The sequence below is a fragment of the Pseudopodoces humilis genome, chromosome 1 (genome assembly GCF_049639895.1).
Source record: "Pseudopodoces humilis isolate 2021_Gansu_Grassland_sample_001 chromosome 1, ASM4963989v1, whole genome shotgun sequence".
Taxonomy (NCBI): domain Eukaryota; kingdom Metazoa; phylum Chordata; class Aves; order Passeriformes; family Paridae; genus Pseudopodoces; species Pseudopodoces humilis.
Window position 1 is genome coordinate 142692337 of NC_142200.1, and position 15871 is coordinate 142708207.

Sequence of the window (15871 nt, forward strand, 5' to 3'; positions counted from 1 at the left end):
TTAGTATACTCTCTGATACTGTTTTGCTATTTAATCCTTTCCTAAACAATTTCCATACTCAGTACAGTCCCTAGCTCATTCCAGCCCTAGCTCAATAAACAAGTTAAATGCAAACATTCTGGGTTAGAGGAGCAGGGAGAAATGTGTAGTTGTGAGGATGGAGGCATTGTCTTTTTTTTTCCTACAGGAATAACATTTCTCCGTTGTCTAGATGTGGTTTGTGTTGTCTCCCTCAGTTCTGTTTTGTACAGTCCTTCTGCAGACACAATCCTGACACACTCTGTGCTGGAGCCATGACCTAACCCAGTATGTCTGGATTGCTGCCCTGGGGTACCTCCTGCAGATGGTTCTGTTTGGTGCCTTCTGGGGGAGAGGTAGGAAAGCTGGCAGTGGTAGGGAGGGGAGATCAGCAGCAGGAATCCCTAGAAGCAGTTAGTTCTTGGCCCCTGCTCTGCTTCCCAGCATCCTGCTCTGGTAGGAGGTATCCAAACCTTCCACTTCTGGTACTCCCAGAACCTTCTCGCGTAGATTTTAACTCTGGTACCTGTACCCACTCTTTAATAAGTGTGATGCTTCTGCAAAGTGCTTAAATAGGACAATTTGCACCTGAGAGAAGAAACTGAAAACATACTGAGTGAAACACCTCTCATTTGGGGTCAGTTTCTGAACTCTGGGTAATATTTTGTCTGTAGTAATTTTGTCTTTTGTCCTACCCCCCTGACACTTTATTAGTGGGACAGAAAAAGGATGGGAAGTAGAGTGGAGTATCAGCTTGGACTAAAAAGTCAAGCCCTCCCCAAAAGTATTCAATTACAAAAATGTTTAAAAGTGTTTTTCACTCTCCTTTCATTTAAAAATTAAGGTAGTGGTCAAGGTCTGAGCAAACCTAAGATTGAATGGTTCAAAAAATAATCCAGGCTAGCCCATGTCTTTGACAGTTATCCATGGCTGTTCAGCTTTTTCTAAGCAGACTTCTCTCCCCACCACAGTGTGTTTTCTCAGTGTTTATTTTTCTATCTTCTGCAGAAAAATGTAAAATAATGCTTATTATAGCAAGAACCAAATTCTTTTCTCTTACTAGAGAGCAAATGGCTGCAGCCAAAGAAAGCGTTTCTTAAATATTTTTGTTAGAAGAGAAGAGGAATTAGCTGGCAGCTGGCATTAGATTTTGTTCTCATATTTTCCAGTCTAAAGTAACTGGCAACAATTCCTCTTGCTCTGTATCATCTGTTTGCTGGACTTAATGACTATATAAGGCAACATGGCCTATGAGTTTACCAGTCTCATATTTCTGAATAATACATAAAGTTTTTGAACTTTCAAGAGTTCTTATATCTTATGAAACTTTCTATATACTGTATTTTGTTGTTGTTATTGTCAAGAAGGTTCTAAAATTTTCATCAGCTCATAAAATAAGTCCAAATATGTAGGACATTTCAACAGAGGGAAATGATGTGCATTCTGATGTTTGAAGTAGTCTTTTAAATCTGAGTGTCCATGCTTAGAGAGATGGTAGCACTGGATTAACAGTCAAGATTTGTGAGGTTCTTTGCATATTTCTCACTATAATAATGTTATGTATATTTACCAGATTGTTGGTTCTCAAAGTTTTAGTTACCATTTTACTTTTAGCACAAATCAGTGCACAGTTATTTTGATTATAGTTCAGTTATAGCAGTTTATATGGCTTATAGTTGTACTGTAAATGGGTAATTTTCAAAAGCTTGTTTAGTGGCACACTCAGAATTGAGGGTGTGTTCTAACCCAGCCTTTCTCTCTTAATAAAAGCCAAAACCCTCCCAATAAGACAAACACATAAAAATGCTATTGTTCTAAAAAGAACAATGGCTGGAAAAAACAGGATGTCTTCCAGGAAAAATGGGCAGCTCTTCCAAAGCTCTCATTTTCAGATTCACAGTTTTGCCTTCCATTTGCTGACTTGAGTACTACTCTCCTTCTACTGACTTTACAGATTAGTTCTGACCTGTAGTTTTGATTAATTTTTATATAGGTTTAATTTCATTTAATATTGTCTGCCTTTGTAAAACTGGGTGGATGGGGCTTTCAAAATTATAAGTCCTGATGAAAATTAGGCTTAAAAAGGAATGCTTACAGCCATAATGAGTCCCAGTGAAATGGCTGGAAATAAACAGTGGTTATGTAGAATGTAGAGAATGCTTTTAGAAAATATGGACCTGTCAGATTTGTGGAATAAATCTGGATAAATGCTGATGCACAGTTACTGTTAGAATAGTATTTGTTGAGAATTGGTCTTTTTGCTTATGAAGAGAATGATTTGTACTGCTACTCAGCATACTTATAATTTGCTATAACTTATATTTTTCCTCAGTGATTTTAGATTTTGGTATCTTATGGGATGTTTTAAGGGTGATCACAGTTGCTGTTTCCACAGTACCTTATTCTTTTCTCCCTGTGCCCTCCCATTCAATGTTATCACCACCAGTGTTGAAACTTCTGCTGCTGGAGGAAGCTGGCTAAGGGACGTGAGAGGCAGGATATTAAGCACCATAAGAAGTGCCCAGGTTCCTGTCCTTCAGATGTATTTTACTTGCCTGAGCCAGCTCACTAAAGTCAGGAAAGTGTGAAGACTGGTGTGAGGGTGTGAACCAAAATGCAGGCTGGTAGAAGGGTAGGAAGGAGTAGAGAAGGTGGAGAGAATTGGCTTGAATGAAATTGTGAGTAGCTGACACTATGGAGAACAGCAGGTGCACTGGATTTGTGCAAAGTCAGCTGTGATCCTTCTTCTGGTCACTTCAGCTCACTTGCTGCCTGCTGTGTCTTCTACTTCCTCAAGTATACATCTCACCTCTAGCAGTTGTCTCATTTAAGTCTTCAGAAAGTTACAACTGAGAAGCTTTTAAACACCATTTCTGTGCAGAGATATGCTGTGTTTCCTGTAGCAACCAGTGGGAATACTACAGCGCCTACTCTCTGTAGTATTGTTTGGGAGGTTCTGTTTATTATGTATTTCCTGGGAGATACACTGGATAATGTTACATATTAAATTATTACAACAATGCCAGCACTTCAGTATTGTGGGTGGTGATGGGCTTTGCTCTACTAACAAATAAATTGTACCATGTTTCTGTATGGCCATTCACAAGTAACAGTAAGAGGGCAAGTTAGTCCCCTCCTTGTAATACATTCCTGAGAGGAATCACACCTTTTCCCATGGAATTGTATCCTCGTGGCCTGTAGTAGAGCTTAAGTTTTCCTACAAAAGTCTTACACTTCCATAACTTGTTTAGCAGGAAGTTGTTAATCAGCATTTTAAAATACTCTGTGGCTTCTCTTCTGATAATTAGTATTGCTTATGGCAGCCAAAACAAACCACAAGGTTGACAGTGTTTAGAGGCTGCTTTTTGTACTTCTGTGAACTTTATTTATGGCCCTGTATATTCTGCATTCCAGTATGTATTTTTCTCTTTGTAAGGGTTTCTAGTCTTGAGAACACCCAATGTGTATAGAGATGCTCATTATAGTCTGTCTTCTCTTTTTGGCTGAAGGGGTTTATTTACTAATTTATTTTTTTAACCTCTTCCAATGTATGTGTTGCATTAGTCCTCAGTTCAGAGCTTTGTTAAGGTGTGAATTTCTTGGTTTTCAGGGAGATAACAAAATTTGTTTTCACTTTTCTGAGCAGAGGAAGAATTATAAGAGGCTTGAGTAACAAGACACACAGGCTACTTCATTGGAAAGTATAACTGGTGTCTGGAATCCTGCCTTTGTCCAGGGAGCTGCTTGGTAGAGTCTGCAGGGCACATCACCTCTCTCAGCTGCAGTGTGTTGTGGAAAGACACCATCGTTTCTGGCTTCTGGCAGAATTTCATTTAGTGACAAATCCTGCACACAGTTTTTCCAGTGCCCTGTTAGTTATGCTGCAGAGAACCAGCTGGCATTCTCTGAATTTAGCTAAACTAAGAGAATTTTGCATTGCTTAAAGTGGTGACAGAGGAGGAAATTATATTGTTAAGCTATTTTTTAAATATGGAAAGTTTTTAGATTCGGTGCTTCATAGAAGATTCATCAGCTGGCAGCCCTTTGCTCCCTTTTTTTCCATAGAACTCTTCAGTTAGTTACGATGGCAGCATTGCTGTAACTTCTGTCAGAACCACACTTTGGGGGGTCCAGTTCTTCTCCATGGTAGTGCCCAAAACATAGAATGAAACTGTTGTTTGACTGGACTGTGGCTGGGGGGCTCCCTCCTGCTTATGAAGACATTCTTTGCCTCCTTTCTTCTCACTCTGCTGTGTGTGTTTCTGATGTCAGTGTTATTTCAATACTTTTGCAGGTATAAGAATTATTTTTTTTTTTACGAGTTGTCTTTTGGAAAACTCTTCTTAAGTTGCAAACAGTGTATCTGTTGCTGATCTGATTATGTTTGGAAACCAAGTGCAGACTTGAAACACCAAGGAAGGATGGGGTGATGGCAGGGGGAGATAGAACACTAAAAAAAAACATAAGAGGAGAAAACAAAAGAAAAGAGGAGAAAACAAAATTTCTCCCTAATACCTGTAGACTGAAATCAGAGTATGTGTTACTGCTGGGTACTCTTGGTAGAACAGGAAATGAAGCTCTGTGGTGGGCAAATGCAACAAACTTTATCTGTGAGGAGAACTTAACTTCAAAGCCTGAACAGTGAGAGCTTGATTGTGTCAGGAGTTTGAAGGCTCAGATTCCTTCCAAAACATTTATTGGCTTAAGATTTATTTGCAAAGCTTTTCTAATAATCCTGTGAAGTGCTTAGCTGTAGTAATGTTTTTCAATTTCTGAGCTTCTGCTTCAAATGGATGAGGATTTGTCTTTAACATTTCTGAAATTGGTCTTTATTCCTGTACGTTAAGTGGATAAAGAGAATTTCTGATATTATATGTACTAACTGCATTTCTTGTCTAAATGACGGCTCTTAGTAGCACAAATCTCAGGTTTTTGGTCTAGTTGTTTTTCCATGCTTCATGCTGTAAGGACTGTTGATGGCATGAACAGGTAGCCTTGTTTTTTAGCAGAGGTGTGTAAGAATCAGAATATTGACAGTGAGGTTGTACCATAGGCCCTGTCTGTGTTTCATGTGCTGTGTTGCAACCTTCTGCAATGCTTTTTAGTCACATCAATGGGAAGTGTCACTTCTCAGTGGCATCTCTTAGGTTGTTCTTGGTATTCTTTTGGGCTGTGGCAGTTAATACAGAAACCACTGTGATAAATGTTTCTGTACAGTGCAGGAGATGTTTCTCAATGTTGAATTTCAACATCCGTTGTGTTGCTCAATGCATTTATTCAGTGAAGTCTGTTTAGGAGACAGTGCAGGACTTTGCTGTGTTAACTGCTGTATGCAATACACTGAACAAAATATGAAAACAAAAGGAAATGCAAATATCTTCTCATTTGCCATTTAATCTGAAAACATCATTATGTAAAACTGTTAAATACAGGATGCAGGTGTGAATACCTGTTGGATAGGGACCATTTTGGGGGATGTTTATGGTGTGCATTTGCTTCTATTTTGCCTATGAATAAAGAATAAACAACTCATAATAGACTGGATTCTTTGTCTTAAAACAGCATAAAATTACTTCTTCTAGAAGCTTGGTAGACTGCATAGATTTTTAAAGTTTCTCATGATGTACAGTCAAAACATGATCAAAGCAAGAGAATTACTCTGAATACTCAAATTGTGGTTAGTCTTACCAGCTACTACCAAGCTACTTGTTTGCTATATTACTTAAACATCTGTGGGTTTTCATGATTGAGGAAGTAGTATAAAACTGAAATTATTTACAATAAATTGGTCTTTACATCCTGGTTCAATTATTTATTTCTTAACTATTTTTTTTCCAGATTTAAGATGAGAAAGAGATTTGAGTACTAATAATTTGCACTATTAATTTTCAGAGAAAAATATACTGAAATGATCTTAGTTTTCCTGAATGTAAATGTTTTGTGTTCTAGCTCATAGTTTGTTTTTGTAGAACTGTACAACTAGAGCTTACATACCAATGTGAAAGAACCCATTTTATAACAATTTTCAACAAGGGGTTTTTTACATTTGGAAATTAAAAACCTCATAGCTTTAAATAGATAATCATGTAGGAAGAAAAATGACAGCACCTCATAAAAAAAAAAAAAGAAAATATTGTTCAGTATACAGTGTGGATTGTAGCCAAGAATTTATTCTCTTCTGAAAGGTATTACTGCCATTTAGCCTTGGTAGTATTCCATAAATAGACAAACATTAACCTTTTCTCAAGAAAATAATCCTGCTAGTACTCTAATAGAAAGTGGGCAAAACTAGTTGTAAATGAGGTATTTTTAAAAAATACATTGAATACAAAATGGTCCTGCAGCCAGTGATAGCTTTGTGCTTTCATCTAAAGAAGGAATCAGTAAAGAAAGGCAACAATCTCTGTAGAACTACTGAAGAATATTTTCCCTCTAGACTCTTATAGTCTGGTTTCATGCATAACAAATGTATATGATCAGGTAGATGGCTTAGTCTGAATTTAGTTTCCCTCACATAGCGTGGCTCTCTGTAGAGAGGGAGACATCTGAAACAGGATGTCTGACTTTCTCGAGAAACTACTGGGTGCAATTATTCCATGATGGGGAAAGATGCAAATTTTCTGCCACAAGGAAGATGAGTCCTACCCCATCTACAGATTTTCAGTTGTGGAACAGATTTGGGGCCAGTGTAGCAGAGGAGGGCCTAGGAGTGTTCAAGCCAGCAGGGCCTGAACTGCACTGAAGCACCAGGATAAAGGGGGGAAGTGGTCACTACTGAGAGATTCTTGGCCCCATGTGCCATCCTGACCTGTTTTCTCATGAGGTTTGTGCTTGCCTGGACCTTGACATGTTGTCAGCTGTTAAAGCTTGTCTGGCCCTCAGACTATTACCCACTGCTGCTCTCCTGTGTGGGGATCAACACCACTTCCGGGGAGATCTGGAAAGCATGAAATGTGACTCCAGCATAGCCCTGGAGGCAGCTCAGGGGCACAGGGGCTCAAGTGGTCATCTCAGTCCTGCTGGTAAGGTTGAAGAGAGAAGACAGTGATTGGGAGTAGCCAGGAGGGAGTAATGAACCGGAAATCATGGTTAACCAAGACAGTGGACTTTGTGATTAGAAGGCTGGCTCGGTGGATGAGGGAAGAATTATGGATACAGCTTTTCTTGACTTCACTAAAGCTTTTGACGCTCTTCTGCAATATCCTCATAGGTAAACTGCTAAGTACAGAGTAGATAAATGGACAGCTTGGTTGAAAAGTGGCTGAACTCTTCAGGCTTAGTGAGTTGTTGTCAGCAACATGAAGTTTAGCTGGAGGACAGTCAGTAGTGGTTTTCCCCAGGGCCAACACAAATCCATGGCTGTCCCGGATGGTGGGACAGGGTGTGCTCTCAGCAAGTTTGCTTGCTTAATAATGGAAGGAGTTCTTGATACACCTGATAGTTGTCCTGCTATTTAGAGGGACCTTGACAAGCTGGAGAAATGTGCCAACAGGAATCGCATGAAGTTCAGCAAATGGAAATGTAAATTCTTGTGCCTAGAAGAGAGTAACCCTGTCTCCCAGGACAGGCTGGGGGCTGACTGGCTGGAATGCAGCTTTGCTGAAAAAGATACAGGCTGTTCAGTTGGACAGAAAGGGGAAGAGAAGTCATAAATATGCAATTATGGCAAAGATGGCCAACAGCATCCGGGGCTGCATTAGGAGAGGTGTTGCCATCTGATTGAGGGAGATTTTTCCTTTCTCCACAGCACTGGTGAGGGATATCTGGATTGCAGTGTGGGGTTCCCCAGTACAACCAAGATAGGGGCATGCTGGAATAAGTCCAGTGAAGTGCAACAAAGATAATGAAGGTACTGGGCATCTCTCATGACATCATGCTCCAGTCCCTTAATCATCATCATGACGCCCAGGATAGCCTGAGCCGTGTTTGTGGCAAGGGCATGGTGCTAGCTCATGTAATGATTCTTGCAGTGCGTTGCATGACATGAGTTGACTTTTGTTCTGGAATATCTGGTTATTGCATCTTATTTTTTCCATTGAAAGAATAATGATTTTCTTTTTTCCGGATTAATTGTTTTTTACAGGTAGGCCTGGTAATATTGTTCATAGGTAACATTGTTGAAATATTTGCCACCATTACAAAAGTAATGAGTGACAATTCTCCTTCTATGAGTAAATCTCTTATGTGTTAACTTCACTGGAAGTATTCACAAAGGAAATCATTAATTAAACTGTTAATAGATCCTTTGTAAAAAAATGGTATGTGCTCTTTTTAAAAAAGAAAGTGAAGGGAGGGTAATGATTCCTGTCTGTTTGTGGAAATATACAACATTTGTTCTTGTAGAGGTTTGTTTTATTGTTTTAGCTTAGCTGAACCACCACGATTAGTTGCTTAACTGAGGAATATCAAAATCCTTTTCTCATGCAGTTATACTTAGATTGAGTGAGTTGGATTTGGAAACATGATGGAGACTGGGTGGATTTAGATTTGTTTGTTGCTTAAATATCCTATTAACTTCTGTGAAGTTAATAGAAATCATTCAATGAAGAGAGAACTAATGGAACTCAGGTGTGTTGGTTTTGTTGTCTGGAATTCAAATATTATAAGATAAAAAAAGAATGTTAGTTTTTAATGCCAGCAGTCCTGAAACAGAATGGGTACCTTTATACAGCATAATATTCTGCAAAGATTTTCAATGAAGAAAGTATGCATGAACTAGCAATAAGTTATCCCTTTTAATAATTTCTAAGGATTTTTTCACTTTGATACTTAATCCTGTTGATATCTTTCTTCTCTCACAGTGATAGAATGAGCTTGTGCCTTGAAAACAGCCTCTTATGTTTGCAAGTTGTTATCACATCTTCCATCTTCTTAATCCAAATTCTTCATTCTTTCTGTTGGTTATGATGTCTTGTCTTATTTTCCTGGTCTCACGTGGGGTTCTTTGTCAGTTTATTATAATTTGCAAATTCACGTTAATGACTGTTCATCTATAACAGGTTTATGGTGACCCCAGAAATAACTTCTCCAGAAAATAGGACCACATTTCATTATTCTGTATGGGTTGTACAGAGTAGATCCTGTGTATCTGTGTATATTGGGGGCTGTGTATTTATATGAGTGGTGGAAGTGTGGATAAGAGAATGGTGAAAATTTTTACAACTTTTAAAAAACGCGTCTAAAAGTTCTTAAGAATGGAAGAGGGTTGTTTTTGTTTGTTTATTTAAGAAAATCCTGGAAACTGGTTAATTCTCAACTGATCAGAATCCATAACAATTGTGTTTATTTCCTCAGTATTATGAATTCTAAGCTGCTTTTCTTTTTTTCTTTTTTTTTTTTTTTTTTTTTTTCCCCTCCCTCCTTCTCTGTAATTCACAGCTTTTGGAAATTAACTGGACTGGACTGACCAATCTTCTGGATGTTCCAGGACTGAAGTGAGTATACCTAAAGCAGTGTTTGATATATTTGCACCCCAGTAAAGCCCAGAAAATCTCAAGATCAGCTGAATGGTTTCTAGGTTAGATGACTCTGAGCAGTTCTCTCTTAATGTAGAGTTATATGAAATTGCTCAATTTGCAGAAGGGAGTGATTTCACCACAAGTCAAAGTTATGCCGAAAGTATATATAGTAGGTCTTCTTAAAAATCCTATGAAAATACAATTTATAATGTACTTCTTTTAGTGTTCTCAGCCTTTCCAGATTCCAGAATCTTGTGAATTTCCTATCTGCCATTTGCTTGAACAGCAGCCAGACACAGAGCTTTCCTTTTGTGCCAGTGGGTTCATGACATCTTGGTTCTTGGCTTTGTATGCCAGTCCATCTCTATTTGCTTTTGTAAAGGTAGTTACAAATATCTTAGGACTATTCAAATTAAAAAAAAGTTTCTAGTATCTTCAAGTGCTTACTTTTAAAGCTTTCAGTTTATTATGTGAAGATCAACTGGAGTAGCAAAAATACTGACTGTATATAGCTATAAAATAGCCTAGTTTATTTTGAGCTTTTCCTAATACCACATGATAAAATCCCAAATTAAGAAGCATCTATAGAGGTGCAAATCATGCTGCTTTGAATCATTACAAACCTGATAAAGTTAAGTCCATGAATATATTCATATTTATCAGGTTTTAATAGTTTCCCAGGGGCTTTTTAATAGGGAGACAATGGCAAAGGAGATAATGGTGGATCTGATACGCACTTGGATTTTGTGACTACCCCTTTTATTAGATCCCATACTCTGAAGAGTTGGCTGACTCCAAACTTATTTTTCACTGTTTCAAAATCAGTTTGAATTTAGGTATTAAATTAATCCCTTAGTAATCACTTGCATGACTGAAGTGGGTTTTGCTTTCCTTAGACACGTGAAGCTATTGCATGGAATCCCAGCTGAACAGTTTGAAATTAGAACTTGCAGTAAGTAGGTTAATGGCTGCAAGAATTGCACATGTTTGAAGTCTCTTAGGAAAAAGGTTTTCTTGATGAGTGAGAGAAAATGGCTTCCATTACTCCTGAGCAAGAATTCACTCTTCTGATATAACATGACTGAGTTTACATTTAGTTCTTAACTTTACTAGACTCCTGAGACTCACATCCTGCTACATATTTGCCTGACTGCAAACACAAAACCTCAGATGTAAACAAAGTCTCGCTAAATATCTCAAGTTTATGGTTTCCAGAGCAACCAAACTTGGCCACATATGCACAAACCAGTGCCATCTAGACGTGGTATAGTTTCTATAGTAACTGTAACTGAGGTGACTCATGCTCTGCCTTGCCAAGAGGTTTCTTTAGTGCTGTATTTGTTTTTCTTACCTGTATAGATAAGTTGTGTATTTTGGTCTGACAACTTGTCATATTGTAGTTGTTATAAACAATGATGGACAAGAGATTGCTGCCACCACAGGTACCTTTCTAGTCCTAGGGCTGTTGGCTGCACACTAAACTGCTTATTTGCACTCTGTTTGCAAATGTCTTCTACTAATTGAATTTCAGCATTCGCTGCTGGAAGCTTCCCTGTCAGCTGTTAACAATTTTCACTGCTTTTCCTATATGACTTCACAAGGGGAAGGACACACAAGTAATTCATATTCCATCATTAGTATAGCTTGCGGAGAAGTGGAATTAAAAAATCTCCATGTGAGGAGGAACCAGGCTGTGAGGAGACTCAAGTGCTTTCAGGAGGGGATGTGGATGATGGGAAGATGTTGGGGTTGCTTGAGATACAGTGGAAACACTCTGTGCAGTCAGAAATGTGCTGTCTCTGCAGTATGAATAAAGACAGCACAGGAAAAAAAGACAGCTGATAAAAATCTAGAAAAATTAAGTAGAACTAAGAAGAGAGCAATACAAAAGAGTAGGCAACTAACAATTACTTTTCTGCAATGAACTTGAGCTTTTGAAGAGAGATATGCAACATTGCACACTTCTTTAATTTTTTTGAACTGAAAAAATAATTGTACATTAAACCATTGACTGAAGTTCTATGATCTTAGTAAGCTGCTTTTTAATGATGCATCAACGTAAGGGTTTATATTAAGGCATCTTTCTCTGTTGCTTGCAGTGTTTTGTCTCTGTTTTCCATAGATAAGACCACTTACTTTAGATAACAAAAAATGCAAAAGATTGTCATTTTTGCCTTGTATTTATGGAGAATACTTTGCATTCGAGAGCACCCCAGCTGACTTATACTAGATGAGATTTAAACAGCTTGAAAGCATTGTGTTGTTTCAGAATTCATTTAATTCATTAGTTAGTTGCATGCAATCCTCAGTATTCTTTTTCAGCTCCCTATATTTAAAGTTAGGGCATCTGCTAACTTCTAGGAGTCCAGTTTCTCTGTGTAAAACTTGGTGAAACTTCATTAATGCTGCCTCATTTTTCTCAGGTGTTTTAGTGAAATTCAAGTAGTAATGTTGGGATAAAATTGTGAGACTGAAGATTGGAATCAGAGTTGGGGTTTGGTTCTGGCATAAAGGATTATGAGTCCTCCCAGTGCTTGGACTGTGTTTCCTTCTCTTATTTAAGGAGATTGGCTGTAGCTCTATTTGAACATTAGTCAGTCTCTCAACCTTATGCTAGTCTAGGTAGGTTTATTTTGGCTGTGATGCCAAACTCTGTGATCTTAAGGAAATCAGAGTTGAGTAGAGCAGAGCACGGCAGCCTTTCTTTCAAGGCAGCTCTGGTACCATTGCTTTCCTTGCACTGCTTCTTTGCTTTCTGCAGCCTGGGTCAGTTGGTTTTCTCCATTAGTCATCTGTTCTTAAGGGACTGAGCATCTTCTTGCCAAGTAGGGACACTAAAAAAAAGCAGGAATAAAAAAGCTTACCTGATCTCTATACTATAGAGTTTTGTCATTAGACTTGTATTTTGAAAAGTGTGATTGTTGCTTGTGTAATTGCCATCACCTCAGCCTGGGTTTGGTTTTTCTTTTACTTTTAATGCTAAGACTGGTTGAGATGTTTATCTTAAATTTTTTTGTCAGTTCTTAAAAAAAATAATTAATTCTGTTTTCTTGGCTCATTTCAAGGAGTTTAGCATACATAAATTGAAAGCTAGATGTTTGGCAAAATGAAACTTTAAAGATTGAAAAGCAGTGTGTTAAAATGATGGCTAAATGAATCTACTCTTCAGATAACATGATTATCTTGTAGTATTTGTCTTTAGAATTACTGAAACTGAATTTCTAGGGTTCATGTAGAATGAAAATATCTAAATGTGATTGCATAAGCTCTTCATGAAGAGGAGGGGAAGGAAGACTCTTTAGGGCAGATATGAATTAACTCAGGGAAGCGGAGAGGAAACTTTTTTCCCTCTGAGCAGTATCCACTGTTTCTTCTCTCTAACCAGAGGCATGCAGAGATCTGTTCATTGATTTTAATGCAGCCTTGAGCTCCTTCTGTTCTTCTTGTTCTGAGTACCATTAAAAAGTCAGCCGTGTTCCATCAGGTATTGCACGTATCTGGATTTTCAGTGGACATGGGCAGCCAAGGGGATGCAGGTTGCAAATCTCTATTGTGAAAATCAGTGTGCATTTCTAATGGGCAAGATTGTATTTAATGATGTTTGGGTTTGATGTAATGAGTTTGTTCTCTTGCCCATCTCTAGCATAATGTTAATTGCTCACCACTGCAGTTTCTTTCCAAATGAAACTGTAACACATACCACGTTTCACTGCAGCTTTTGTGTTTTTATATGCTAGCTTCTGAGTCAGAGCTAGTCCCAGCTTCAGATTCAGTCTTAGAAAAACTTCACAAGGTCCTTACACACAGGTGCTTCATTCAAAAAATGTTTAAAGTAATCAAATGTTATCTGCATCTTGATTTCACAATGACTGTAAAAAGGGAATAATGGAATATATTGAGGAGAAATCGCAGCTCCACCAGCTTTAGTGAGAATGCACCTCTGCAGTTCAGAGTATTTCAAGTATTGTAATTACCTCTCTGAACCTCTGTACATCCTCCTGAGACATCCTGGGTACTTGTGTTCTGTGCTCTGCCCTTTCCCTGTGTAGCAGTGTGTGTAACCAGTGCTGTTGGTCTGACAATGATTTGTTGTCAGTTCAGACCTGAGCCAGGTGACCTTGTAGCTTAGGAAATCGTTCTCTTTGTGTTTGTGGAGGGGTGTGGGGTTTTATGTGAATCATTACCAGTGTGGTTGCACTGCCACTCCCTTTTCACTGAACAAAACCTGTTTTGCTTCCCTAGGCTACATTTTACTCAGCCATGAGCTTGTGTTCTCTGTGTCTGTGGTTTAAGTGATGGTCCTCCCAGCTCAAGAGGACAGTTGGTTTCATAACAATACAGGAACGGGTAGCCAAACTTCCACGGACAAATGAATCATTATTGAAATGCAAAAGTAAATAAACAGCTACCATCTGCTTGGTTATGTGCATTACAGGCAAGAGAATTTATGCAATAGCCCTTTACCGAGGGTGGTTTTAAAAGGCAAGGCTGAGGGAGAAATTTGGTGGTGGCGGGGAAATGGGAACTTTGTATTCATCCCTGCGGTTTCTGCTGTTCGGTGTCAGCTGCTTCCACCTGGTGGCCGTTTGAGTAAAAATCCTTTCTTTTAAGTTTACAAACCAGATGTCTTCTGCTCCCCCAGAAAGGCAAATATTTCCTCCATTTGGGTTGTTACGCAGCAAAAAGGAATAATTTTTTGAAGTAACTGAGGATTCTTTTCTCCAACAGTGGCTTATCAGATACAATAATATTGGATATAATATCCAATTACTTGGTCCTTCCAAATAGAATTACAGTCCCCCTTGTCAGTGAAGTGCAGATCGCTCAGTTGCGGTTTCCTATACCAAAGGTAAGTAAATTTCTGTTAACAGTAATAATTGGGCATTTAGTTTCTTCTGTAGTAACTGTTTGAGACAATCTGTGTGAATTTTAAAATACAGTTACTGCACTGTTGCAAGTTGCTATGAATTCAATCACTGATAATAACTGATTTAATTTTTAAACAATTTCTATGAAGTTAATGTTTCAAAAGACCACCAAGAAAGATTGATTTATTTATTTACTCTGTTTTGTTGGAATCTTAAGCATATTACTTTTAAAATTACTAGATTAGTGTATAGATTAAAAATAAAGTAGCATGTGTTTTATATTATCATGGAAAATTACTGTTAGTGTGCTTCACTAAACTGTTGTTGCTATTTTTTGCTACTCACTTCCAGAAACCTGGTATTTCTTGGTGTAACTGGCATGTTTCTGATGGTTGATGACAGCTTTTCTTTTTGGGAGTCTCTTGAGTGCTAGGTCTGTTGAGTGTGTGGATCATCACTGATATCTTCTATTTACAGTATGTCCAAAATAAGTTTCGTATTAAGGAAATGACAGTGGAAATTGTAAAACATCTGTTGTGTAAATTGTGATGACATGGAAGCTTTCAGATTACTATACAAACTCATCTTTTCTTTTTTCAGGGTGTTCTAAGGATACATTTTATTGAAGCTCAGGACCTGGAGGGGAAGGATACTTACCTAAAAGGGATTGTCAAAGGAAAGTCAGATCCTTATGGAATCATCCGTGTGGGCAACCAAATTTTCCAAAGCAAGGTCATCAAAGAAAATCTCAATCCAAAATGGAATGAAGTTTATGAGGTATGGCTGATAAAAACTACCTTGTATGTTCTTTATAGAAAAAACAAAAGAAGACATACCCTCTTTCTTTTGTTAAAGAGGTTATTTTGGGGCTGTCCTTTAAGGAGCTTCTTGATGTCTCCCTCTAGAAACCCAAAGTTCTGTAACAAAACAGAAATTCTCCCTTAAATTTTTTTTTTTTTTTTTTTTTTTGGTCTAGGCTTAGCATCAGTAATTCTGAAAAAGCAGTGTGGGCTTTTAGAGACAGCACTGACAAATTTTATCTGAGAACCTCTTAAAATTGCTCTACTCATTAAATTGCAATTTTTAAGAGCATTTTCTCACTGATGTATTTTATTATAGGTACTTCAGCTCATTGTTTTACTGTTATTTCGCCATTTAACCAAGCTGGTCAGTTTTACTGATAATGCCCTCTCACTGAACTTGCAGGCCTTAGTGTATGAACATCCAGGACAGGAGCTAGAGATTGAGCTCTTTGATGAAGATCCAGATAAAGATGACTTCCTGGGAAGGTAAATTTTTTGGAGAATGTGTTTGTAGGTATTGGAAAGAGATTAAATATTGTAATTTTTCTTCAGTTCTCTTTTTTTATTTTATTGGAGTTGTTCTGTTATCTAGTTGTACATATAAATCGATTATCTTGGTAGTAATTAATTCCCTAATTACTTCATGTGTGTAAATACATTTATATGAAAATATGCTTGGGTGTGTATATACACATCTATATGTTTACATTTTTCTGAAAACAAA

The 15871-nt window shown here is 37.9% G+C and overlaps 1 protein-coding gene across 4 annotated transcripts in view; it reads left to right on the forward strand.

Annotated features, from left to right (window-relative positions):
- The window catches only part of ESYT2 (extended synaptotagmin 2), an 82286-nt gene that overhangs the window by 42902 nt on the left and 23513 nt on the right, over nt 1–15871 (forward strand). For all 4 annotated transcript variants that reach the window (XM_088053250.1, XM_014257421.2, XM_014257422.2 and 1 more), the window contains exons 7-10: nt 9397–9452; nt 14205–14325; nt 14945–15121; nt 15551–15633. In XM_088053250.1, the coding sequence (XP_087909376.1) occupies nt 9397–9452; nt 14205–14325; nt 14945–15121; nt 15551–15633 (437 nt within the window). The remainder of the gene's footprint in view (nt 1–9396; nt 9453–14204; nt 14326–14944; nt 15122–15550; nt 15634–15871) is intronic.